Raw genomic sequence first — 12,239 nt, 5'->3', positions numbered from 1 at the left:
AATATATGTGCTCTGCAAAAATGTTACCATCATCCAGAATGGGTAGCATTCAAATATGGACTTAGTAATACTCATAGTGCCCGCTGCACCTTTGCCCTCTTCCAAATATGTCAGGAGTTGACCAGAACTGGGACAAACTCGGTCATTGAAGCATTGCCTGCTCTTGTCTTTTGCTGCCAGTCTTTATATCCAGCATTTTCTAGATGCTTTTCAAGCTCCTCTTTTTCCTTCCCATCACAGTGTTCTGATTCACATCATCTCGGCATCTATTTCACATCTGATGCTCTTTGGCTTGAAATTCACAGAAAATGTGAAGAGGTCTGGGGAATAGTCACAGGCCCAAGGAGTGTCCATCTGCTGGGGTGTTGGTGGGCACTGGTGATAAGGCATTTGTCCCACTGGTTTCCTGGTCACTGTCCTCAGTGAGAGCCTCCTTGTGTCCTGAGGCAACCCACAAACAACCCCCTACCCTATCCTAAACATATTTGCTCTGGAGGTGCCACATGCAAAGAAACAGGCACATCTCAGCTTTAGGAAGCATGGTGTTGACTCCTCTGCATGACAGGGTTGATCAGAGCATGTGTCCTCTCAAAAAGAATATGTTTCATTATACATTTCTCCTTGATGGATTTCTTCTTCTTCAGCTTTCAATTATTCATGATTTTAGACAAATTAACATCTGTAATTGTGCAGATGCTGTTCTGGTGAATAAGTAGTGTTTCTTGATAGAGCCAACACCTTTTAGCCAGTGAGGAAATCTGATCCCTGGTTTACCTAATGGCTGATTTAGAGGTGCATCAAACATGACTATGGCTCACTGTGTGTCACTGCTGTGGATCAGAGAAACAAGGACTCTGCTTACAGCAGACAGAAGAGGTTCTGTGCACTGCAGTGGATTCCTGTGCAAAGAGAGCCACAGAGCACTGCCATGCCCTGAAACAGGGTGCTCCTTCTCATGGTTTTAGCATAGTCAGTGCTGTTCACTTGCAGCTCTTTGAGAGCTGTGGGAGAGATGAAGGCTCAGGGATGGTGCTTGTGTCTACCAGAATGTGCAGTGTTAAGGAAGCTGCCTGGATGGAAGCTTCCACTCCCTGAAATAATAACTTTGTGACCCCGAGTACCTCTTGGGTTTAACCAGCTAAGAATTGCTGAAAGGGAGAACACCTGTTCATTATAAGCACATCTAACTCAAGTATTTGTCTTGTTATATTTGCTAAGTGTTCTTCCAAATACCAGACTGCCTATGAAAAATGCCACTGAATTCTCACCACAGCATACTGGGCCTCTTTGATGAATTTAATCTCTCTTAACTGTTGTGCTGATTCTCAACTGATACAATTTCTTATCCAAAAATTATCTTGTATGAAGATTTGTTTTCCCCTTAAAATAGCATATATTTCAGCTAAATTTTAAGTTCTTAACACTTTGCTGTCATCAAAGGCTCTTTGGTAAGTTTGCAAGGGGAAAAAAATATTAGCTATGATGTCCTGGTCACTGTGCAAAAAGCTAAACCAAAATTCTCTGTTCTGCTGAAAATAGATTGCTTGAAATAAAAAGAGGGTGTTGGGATTACAGCTCCTCTGACAAATCAACAAAATCATAGTCCTTCAAAGGGCAGTGTTAGATTTAGCACAGGATATGTTAATTTGTGATTTTCTAAAATTAGGTTTTTAACCTTTCTTATTGCACATCCTATAGTAACCATTAGGATCTTCCTGAGTCATATACCCTTCCACCATGGCAGAATTGTTGCATCATTTCTGAATTGCCTTGGATTTTCTTTCTGTTCTTCTTCAGGAACAGTACGGGTATCTTGGAAGACAATTATGATTTTCAAGTCCCTGCAAAGAAATATGCTGCTTTTTTATGTGGCTGCAATCAGGCAGGACTTAGTTATCACTTTAAAAGAAAAGACTTTTCTCTCTCTGTATGAGAGTGGCAATTTCTTAATTGCACTGAAGTAACTATGTAGCTGTACAAAACTATACTTTGGCCAAATTTTACTTCACTAAAAGTATTTTTCATGCTCTGTAGTAACTGAAGTGCTGCAGTTGAGTGATGCTCTTCGGGATGACATCCTGCCTGAACTTGGGGTTCGATTTGAAGATCATGAAGGTACCCAGCTATCTCCTGAAAATTTGTAGGAGCTGTTTTTATAATCCTGATGTTTTACTAAGAAGTGGGAAAACAAATTTAGAATAATTCAGTAAACTCAAGTATTGCAGAGCTATGGCATATTATATGTGCACCATATATATATTATATATATATGTATATGTATGATATGTACTATATATAATAGCACATAATATGTATCATGTATAATAGTGTATATATATATTAATATATATTAATATATATTATAGAGCTGTATATTGGAATACATGTACAGAATAAAAAAACATACATTGCAATATTTTTCACCTTTTTGTGTAGCACCTAATTTCTTAGTCACTTTTGAGTAGCCACTGAGTTGTATTTGCATTTAGCATGCAAAAATAAAACAATTATCACAGGATGAATACATTTATCTTTGGCTAATCAAGAAATTAATCCATCTCTTTTTGCTTCTTCAGGACTTCCAACTGTGGTTAAATTAGTGGATAAGGACACATTATTGAAAGAAAGAGAAGAAAAGAAAAAGGTAGTTATTTTAAGCATCCTATATTTTTAAAATTGAAAGTCATGTGTAAGCTATGGATGTTTTTACATTTCTTTTATAATTCATAAGAAAAATCATAGACTAGCAACACAGAAGATGACATAAGAGAATTGATACAAAAAATTTAAGTGTGTTGGAAAAAACCAATTTTTTGAAACAGCTTCTTGAAAACTTTGTATGGGACCTAGTGAATACCTCAAAGATTTTTTATTTTATTGCTTTTTAAGGTCTTCATATAATAAGGCATGTTCAATATTGCATTCAAACTGTCTTAGCTTCTCATTGGAATTTTTCTTCCAGAGAGATAATTCAGACTTCTTTTGTTTGTACAAATGAAGTCAACATTTCCATAGAACTAATCTGTATTCATCTGCTAGGTGAGGAAAAAATGTACTGGCTAAATCTTAATTAATGTAGTATGGATTAGTGAGATATTCAGGATGTGGGGACAAGAATTCATGTTACTCTGTAAAGTTGTGAATTTAAATTCACATGCACAAGGTCGGTACAGATCCCCTGCTTTAGGCACTTCCTAGTATTAATATTTGACTATGTAATATTTAAAAGTAATACTTTATATGTCCATCTTCAATTTTACCAAATAATAAAATTCTATCATGACTAGAAATCTTTGAAAGACTTTCCAACATTTCTCCTTCCATGTTGATGTTCTTTAGAAAGGGGAGAAGTCATTTTAGTCAATTCCAGATGTTTTCATCAGAGTGACGTTTGAAGGCAGTTTGTTTAATGCTGCTGGGTAGGAGCTGCAGCCAGAGTCCCTTTTCCCTGGCAACAGCATTATGTTCAGTTCTGGCAGAACACTTAGAGAACTGACAGGTCTCTCCCAGGCAAGTGCAAGATGGGATTTTTAGCAAGTTGGCTAAATTTGGATAGTTGTTTCCCTAGGAACATCAAGTGATACAACTGCTGCTTGAGGAACTGTGATATCTTCACAGTGAGAGGCAAGAGCTTAAAATATCATTGAAATACAGTCTTTTTTTAAAAGTCATTTGCAAAACAGTTTTCCCCCTAAAATGATAGGACAATTTATTTTAGGTATTCTATTATAGGTATCCATTTTGCATGCAAAATGCATTCTGAACAGTTAGAACTGGTTTAACTGTGAATAAAAGCAAATGAAATCAAAGTCATACAGTGGGAAGTATCAGACAATCCTAATTTTAAGGCATGGTGGGTTTGCTGCAGGTCATGCTGCCAGTTCTGTCTGTAATTAGATATCCAGGGGAGCTGGCTCAGGTTTGTAGAAAACAACCAAATGGAATAGTGCCTTACCTTTTACTCACCAACACTGCCTCTCACAGATAGAAGAAGAGAAAAAAAGGAAGAAAGAAGAAGCAGCCAGGAAAAAACAACAGCAGGAAGTAAGTAACCTCGTTTTGAAGGAAAGTGTAGGCAGCAGTGGTCACGTGCAGGAAGGACCATTAGAACACAGGCTCTCTGCCCAGCCTTCACCAGGTCTCCATTGCTTTTTTTTTGTTTACAATTTCCTGCTCAGAATGCCTTTGGCTTGCAGTTCAGGCTTGGAATTTCAATTCTGATAGAGAAGCCATTTTTGAAAACACAATTAAAGCCTGCAAAAACTTATTACAGAAGAACTTGTAGCACTTAAATTTCAATCTATAAATAGTATTACCTAGTTGACAAAGTAGCATCTTACATGCTTGTTAGTGTTAGAGATGATTTTGCTTGTGTTGTTTATTATTTTATTCCCTTTCTATTATCATAGGTATATGTGAAAGGGTTTCTTTTTCTCCTTTTTTTTCTTTTTCTCTGTAAGAAATCCCCTGTTCCTTATGATTGAGCAGAGAAATGTTTTATCTCTGTGATTGAAATTCACATAGCTCAAAGATTTTGGGCTTTGGACGGGGAGTGGACAGAGGAGATGAACTCATAAGAAAAAATACTGTTTGCCATGCTGATGACTTTAACAGTACAGGAAATACATTCCTGTATTATAAGAGGAAGAAAACTTTTAGAGAGCACCACATACAAAAATAAAACAAGGTAAATAGCATTTATCAGCCACAAATTCCAAGTACCTTTTTTCATTTTTTAATAAAGGTGATTCCCCTGCATAGGGCAAAAATTACATGGAGAAGATTCTGAGATGTGCTTGTTTACAGACAAGGAAGAGTTCAGTTTGTTTTCAGTGCAGTTGCTGCATCTGATTCTTCTGTGACCTGCATTAAAACCTTAGCTTGTCAGTAAGGAACTTGATAAAGGTGGTTCCCCTTTGCAGTGAGTTAATTGCTGAATATGTTTATGATAGCAGCTATTCACTTTGTGTTGACTAAAGAACCAAGTTAGCTAGACTCAGATGTAGTTTTTGGAGTTTATAAGCAAATTATTTTGAGTTTCTGCAATGTATCTGTTTTATAAAGTGGTTCTCTACAGGTTTAAACAGTTTTTCCCTCAGACAAGCACAGCTAAGAGCTACTGAGTTATTCCTCACTCCAAGTTTCTTTTCACATAATAAACAATTATGAATTGAATGCTCCTTGATTTTGAAATTACAATGTACGTTTCCTTTTACATATGTGACAGGTTGTCGGTAATTAACTGTGATGTTAATGCATGTTTTATATTACAGGCAGCAAAACTGGAAAAAATGAAGATTCCACCACATGAAATGTTTAAATTGGAACTTGACAAATATTCCATGTTTGATGAAAATGTAAGAGACTTCTCTTCATATAGGGAGGGGTTTTCCTCCCCCAGTTGTGCATACTTATTTGTACATGTTTATAGCAATCTTGTTCCAAACCTCCAGGGCACTGCTATTATTGTAGCAAGAGGAGGGAAGGAGAGAAGGAAAATGTGATATATGAATTTTATTGTGCACTGAGGAGCAAGGTCTCTGTTAGCCATCATTTCAAGGGTATTTTCATTCTACACTCCTTTGTACATTCATTGTACATTTCCTTTGGCTCCCCTTACTGCAAAGCAAAATACATATTGTGGGTAGGAATGTGTATGATGTTCATTCACAGACTTATTACTCTGGTGCAAGGCAGGGTATTCATTTGCAAGTACAAACTCCCCAACTCTTCCAGAACTGATAGTTTTGGAGAGGTCCTGTGTTCCCTGTTGCTTTGTGCCCACTGTTTTGCTCTCTCCTGGCAAAGGGTCTCTGAAGGGGCTGTATGCATAACTTTGCTCTTGATTGTTCCCCTTGGAGATAAAAGGGTTACTTGGAAAACATAAAGCACTGTTTCTTCACTTCTACTTCATTTGGGTCATTGATCCTGCTTCTGCCTCTCCCTTTCACCTACACAAATTCAAGTCCTGGGGACAAGTCAGAATGGAGAGGATAAATACTGGAAAATACCCCTACAAGGCAAGGAGAATGTCCATAAAAATGCTGATCATACTTTCTCCATCAAGAATATAAATATCTTACTGCTTTTGCTTTAAGCCTTGAATTCAATCTGCTAGTATGATTAAAATATTATTTTAACCATCTGTTCAGGAATTAGTCATTATTCTCTTAACTAAAACCACCTAGAAGTTAGTGGTCTAAGCTTCCCTTACATGGTTCAGGACAGAAGATAAATACACCCTTATGGCTCTTATTTTGCTAGGAAAGGAACATTCAGAAATAGCCAAAGTTAGCTGTCAAACTTCTAGGTGACTAAAATTAGTCAAGATACACCCCTTCCTGACAGCCTGTCATTATGACATTATCTCCCTATCTTATTAAAACATGATTCCATAGAGAACAAAAGCAGTCCAAGAACTTATCTTAAATACTCTTTTTTTTTTTACTCTTTTTCCCTCTTTATATTTCAGGGATTTCCCACCCATGATACAGAAGGCAAAGAACTTAGCAAAGGACAAATTAAGAAGCTAAAGAAACTTTATGAAACCCAAGAAAAGCTACACAAGGAGTATCTACAAATGGTTCAGAATGGAAGTGCAAATTGAAAACAACAGGACTTTTTATGTAGAAGGCGAGTGCTGGGTTCCCATTGAAGAAGTGAGCATATACTGCTGCTTAAATTTCTGTTTACACTTTCTATTATGTGCAAAGTCAAATTCCTGTTTACGTGGGTTAATAATGTCATCTGGAAATGTAATAAAAATCTATCATTAAAAAAAAAAGCCAACATGTAAGAAGTTTCTTCTCAATGATAGCAAATGTGGTTGCCAGTTCTGTTTGTGAAGGTGCTGCTCAGTCAGCAAATCCACATAAGGATTCTTTTTCATTCTAGCTGTTCAGGCTTTGGTTAATTTGTCCTGCATACGATCTCTAACTAATACCCCATGTTACAGTCAGAAAAATGTATTGCTAAAAGGGAGCTGAGTAATTTGCCCCACAGTAAGAACAGTATTTTCCAGATGACTTTAGTATCTTTACATAAGCAGGAAAAGTGGGTAGTTCCATTATGATACTTATTCTAGCTGCTGTTATTAAAAACACTCATAAGTATACCCAAAACACTTTGCATAGTAGAAGTTAACAGTCCCTTTGTTGAAAAAGGGAACAGATCATCAAGCTGCCATTGCAGTCAAGTGGGTAAGTACCAGGCAATGCACCTGCATTGAACCAACAGTTGGGAGAGACATGAAGGGCTGATGGCAGAGGTGGTGTGTCCTTGGAGCTATCCCTTCAAGGAAACAGGAGCCCTGCCAAAGTACCTGATTACCCAAAGTACTCAGTACCTAATTACCAGTTCAGAGCCATGGGGAATTAACAGAGGGTTTCCTACTGATATACAGTTTGTGGATTGATTTGCAACTGGGGAATATAGCTAGGCATTGCCCTGTAGTTAAGACTGATGTTTTTAACATGATGATTTAACCCTGAGATAAAAGCTTTTCTGATGCAGTATGGTCACACTATACTGCAGGGAGAATTCTTCATTGCCTAACAATGCATTTCACTGGCAGAAGCTACTAAATGAGCTAAAGTTCATGAAATCCTAAAAAATATCTCACCTACTTCACAGCTGCACAGAACAGCCAAGTGTCTGATTTGCAGAACTATATTCATTCAGTATTCTCAAGGTGACTTGCAAAGATTCATACTGTGACACCTCTGTTTTCTCAACTCCTAAGTTCATGCTACAGTGATCAGGCTATGTCTCTTTTCGTAATAAGGACTTAAAACATCCATGCTTTTCCTTGATATTTTTATATTTATATTCCTCCTTCTGAGAAATGAACACATTATTTGGAGTAACAGAAAGGTCTAGTAGGGTTTTTTTCTAATTTGTCTGTATTTGCCTTTGAAAACATACATAATGTTAAGGTCAGTAAAGCAGATACATCTTGTGTGCAGAAAATAAAATCTGTTGTGAAATACTTGTATGTGAACTTTGTGTAGTGGGGAAACTATTGAGCTTATTTTTATTCCATAACCATCTTTTTGAAATGTGGTTTACAGAACTTTTCCTTTAGCTGGCTATTACTAATTTAACTAATTTTGCATTCAATATTCAATCATTCTGCTAATTTCTAATCAATTTTATAAATGCATGTTTAAACTGCACAATGATACTTTCAGCAGCCAGCCATGGCCATTAGGGCACCTTCTCCATCTTTTGGTATAGGAAGAGGAAAGGTTCAATTACATTTTTTGCAGCATTTTAGATCCCAACTCCCTTTGGCCTTATCAGCTCATCATTTTCTTCCCAGCATGCTCCCTGAAGATGCATGTGCACTCAGGACATTTTTGAATGCATGGGACATGCCTATACTGCTTCTGAAATTGCAGCTTAATGTCAAATAGTGCCAGGAATTTGAATACAGAAGTTGTTTTCAGTGATCTGAGTTAGCATTTACTTAAAGTGGGTTAGTGGAGAAAATGCTGTTGATCCATGGCTGTCCTGGGCTGTAGTTTATGACATCTCCATGATAAAATCCTGGCTTTTGCCCTTACATTTTGTTTTTTCTCTTCCTTCTCTGTTTTTAGTAGAACCTAATCCAATTCCATTATTATATCAATATAAAAGAATGAGGTTTTTTTTAAATGCCCTTTTTCTTTCCTAAATGCTTCATTTTCTTTCTGGGACAACTCTCCTTGCAGGGATCTTGGGAGCATTTCAGACTCACATTTTCCAAAGGTTATTTTCCTGTTTTTCTGTATGCTTCCCACATTCACACACTGCTTCCTCCCTCCCTTAGTATGTTTTTTGAAATTCAGCATGCATAAAATCCTGCTGAAGGAAAACTTGGTAGCAAACAAAGAATGCTGCAGCCAGGCTTGGATGTGCTGCTTCAGATGACTTTTTCAGTGTGGGTGTGCCAATTGATCTGTGGGATTACTGAATTGCACAGACAATGCCTATTCCCTGGCAATCCCTCAAGGTGGCACTTAAAAGGATTCCTCTGATCTTGCTTTGTGAGAGAGACCTGGCAAGCAGGAGAAGGGAATGCAACAGCAATGGGCTGCAGTGTCTTAGTCATCTGTCTCACTCAGCCAGGAAAAGGGAGAGGACAGACTACACAGTATTTAAATTTTTGGTGGTTTTTTTTGGGGGGGTGGGGTGTTTTTTGTGTATGCTTTTTTTTTTTAAGGTTGTGTATGCATATACACTCTCAGAGATGCCAGTCTGAAGTATGATCTTCTAAACATTATGAAAAATTATGAAAATCCTCATAGCAAAATTTTAGAATTTTAAAATATTTTAATTTTAGGGAACAGAGACCTCATCTTGCTCAGACAACATGGAGCTTTTCATTTCCCACCTATCAAAGAATTTATTCAGAGATGGCAAGGGAAGATAAAAGAGTGGTGTTTCTGTTTTAAATTGCACCCTTGGCTGAAGCCCAAACTTGGCAGCAGCAAAATTTGTTTGTCTCTTGCTCAGAGTGTGCCTTTCAGCCTTTCTGATGTGAAAATTCCCATTAATGTCAAATGTGAATACTGCTCCACTCAGGAGAACAAATTCCTCCCATCACTCAGTTTGCTCAGATACTGGTAGAAAAAATCTGTGAATTGTTCAGTGTGACCTTGATGCCACCAATCTTTTCAAAGACTTTCAACTGGTGAGTGCTGATTACCTTTATGGCATTCTCTTTGACCTGTTTATAACAACATTTTTATTTGCTGTCTCCTGTTGCACAAAGGCTCTGGTATATTTGAAGTGTGCAAATAAGCAATTTGCTGTCACCTACAGTGCATAGCTTAAAATGTAGAAAAATAATGGAAGGTAAGTTGAAGCATTCTCAGCTGGTGGTAGTTGTTGGACCAACTTCAGCTGCCTCTTTATTACACAACTTCTACCACACAAATATGGGAAGGAATTTTACTACACTGTGATTTCACAAGGCAATTTCTGTATGTACCACATGCATAGTACTTAACATGCCTTGAGACAGAACACATTAATTAAGAAGCACATCAGCTACTTAGTGCCAAGGCTCTGCTTAGCAATGATCAAGCTTCTTCCTCCCCTGCAGGAAAAGTCATTGACAGAGGAAATCTTATATCTCAGATGAGGCTGTGAATGTCTGGCATCTCACCCAGTGAGAGTAGTTTCCATTAATACCCACCCAAGGGCACAAGACACAACCAGTTTTAATGCCACTTACAGACCTCAGCCTAAGCTTGCTCTGCAGTGTCAAGTGCATCTGCTTGGCAGCTCTGGCACAATCCCTTCCCTCCTTGCTTCTCCCAGCCCTTGCATGTGAGGCTGGGTGCTTAAATCGAGCCAGGGTGATTCAGCAGATATCCCTGTGCAGCTCCCTGCAGGGGAGCAGCACCTGACAGCAAGATGACTCCACAGCTTGGGCTTTATCCACTGTCATGGAGTCCAGCACTGTGCTGCGAGAGGTTAGACAGCAGTCAGCAAAAATCCCTCACTGACCATGGGAGAGTTAATGCCCTTGGAGACAGGCACTGAAAATCCAGAGGTGTAAGGTAATTGAAATGTGTGTCTGCTTTGATAGACAAGCAAAGAAAGGTGCAGCTAGATCTCACACCTGTCTGGCATCTTTGTAGGAGACAAAGTCTGGAGGTTGTACTCAGCATCTGAGTGGCTTTTAACAAAATGGAGATTGACAGAAAAATCTTAAAAGAATACTTGATAGCTATGAGCCAGCAGCAAGCACAGAAGTGTGGAGTAGGAATACCTTCAGATAAGCCCTTCTCTCAGAGTTCATTATGCTCTTCTTTGGAACACTGAGAATCAAGCATAGTCACTACCATGAATGCATACCTGTAAAATCACTACCAAGAATAAGGTTTCAAAATTATGGATTACTGGAAATACAAGGAAGCTGTTAACCTGCTAATGTTGCTGATGTTAGAAAACAGACTTGTTTGGAAAAACAGGGAAAGGGAGCTGGAAGCAATGTAAAGAAGGGGAACGTTCCATTGAACATATCCTCTGGACCACCAAAACTGCTTGTTTGTGCAACTGGCTATAACATTCCTGCAGTTCTTTCAAAATTATCTCATTTTTTTAATTACAATATTGGTATCTAATTAAAGATTCCTTGGTTATGCCTGTAACTTAAATTCCTACAATTCCTACTGTAAATTATTTAATCCAACATTAATATATTGACTAGTTGTTTTAAAGTATTGGTGTCATTGCTTCCAAACACTAGGTGTTACAGAAATCCAAGCTGCAGCCCTGGAGACAACATCTTAGAACAAGGGAGCTCCCTGAGAGGAGAAAAGGATTAGGGTTGGTTTGTTTTTTTGGTTTTTTTTTTTTTTGGGGGGGGGTTTGTTTTTTGTTTTTTTTTTTTTTTTTTTTTTTTTTGTGGTTTGGTTTTTTTTTGTTTTTTTTGAGTGAAATTTGAGTGAGATTGAGTGAAAGATGACTAAAACTCTGGAAGAGGCTCCTGGTGCTGAAATTGCCCAATGCTCTCAGACTGTCATGCACACAGAATGTGGGCTGTTAGTGGGCTTTTCCTGGCTGCTCTACCAGGGAATTGTGTCCCAGCCGAAGATGGCACTGCCCTGACCGCCTTTGCTCTGGAGGAGCAGTAAGGCAGCAGCAGCAGCAGCAGAACATTTCTCATTTCCCAGGCCAGGCACGGTGCCTCAGAAACCTGGATCCTCTCCCAGCATGGATCATCTCCATGACAAATGGCAGTTCCTGAGCCGTGCAGGGATCTCATTGCTGATATGGTGGATAGCCCACCCGGCTGGAATGTTGTCATGGCTGTGTCCTTCTGAGGACGGGTCAGAGAGGTGAAGTGGTGGAGATGCTCTGATTCTACCAGGGGCTGAAGAAAGTGCTGAGGGTTTCTGGTGACAATGAAGGGCCGATGGGGTGACACCGCTGTGGGTGCTTGGGACAGGCCCACAGCCTCAGGGTCACAGGCCCGGTTCTCCCGCGGGGCTGACATTGCTGGAGGGCCGGCAGGGCCGGCACACACAGCCCAGGAGGTTCCCGGGGTTCCCGGGGATAACTTTCCTCGCCAGGAGCCGGGCAGGAGAGGGGCGCTGCTGTCACTTTAAGGGCGCGAGCACGCGCCGTCCCCTGCGGCCCCGCCCCGCCCCGCATCACGCGCTCGCCTCGCGCGCGCCCGCGGCCCCGCGCGCCCCCCGCCCGCGCGCTCCGATTGGCCGAGCGCCGCACGGCCGAACAGTCAACAT

The 12,239-nt window shown here is 39.4% G+C and overlaps 1 protein-coding gene across 2 annotated transcripts in view; it reads left to right on the top strand.

The window, feature by feature from the left end:
* CARS1 (cysteinyl-tRNA synthetase 1) overlaps nucleotides 1–7,987 on the top strand; it is a 35,522-nt gene extending 27,535 nt beyond the window's left edge. For both annotated transcript variants that reach the window (XM_074543326.1, XM_074543325.1), the window contains 5 exons: nucleotides 2,035–2,115; nucleotides 2,577–2,644; nucleotides 3,985–4,044; nucleotides 5,274–5,357; nucleotides 6,473–7,987. In XM_074543326.1, the coding sequence (XP_074399427.1) occupies nucleotides 2,035–2,115; nucleotides 2,577–2,644; nucleotides 3,985–4,044; nucleotides 5,274–5,357; nucleotides 6,473–6,607 (428 nt within the window). In that variant the 3' untranslated portion in view covers nucleotides 6,608–7,987. The remainder of the gene's footprint in view (nucleotides 1–2,034; nucleotides 2,116–2,576; nucleotides 2,645–3,984; nucleotides 4,045–5,273; nucleotides 5,358–6,472) is intronic.
* The last annotated feature ends 4,252 nt before the right edge of the window (nucleotides 7,988–12,239 follow it).

The sequence above is a fragment of the Zonotrichia albicollis genome, chromosome 6 (genome assembly GCF_047830755.1).
Source record: "Zonotrichia albicollis isolate bZonAlb1 chromosome 6, bZonAlb1.hap1, whole genome shotgun sequence".
Lineage (NCBI taxonomy): Eukaryota > Metazoa > Chordata > Aves > Passeriformes > Passerellidae > Zonotrichia > Zonotrichia albicollis.
The sequence above is the reverse complement of the archived record's forward strand: the minus strand, read 5'-3'. Positions and strand labels throughout refer to the sequence as shown.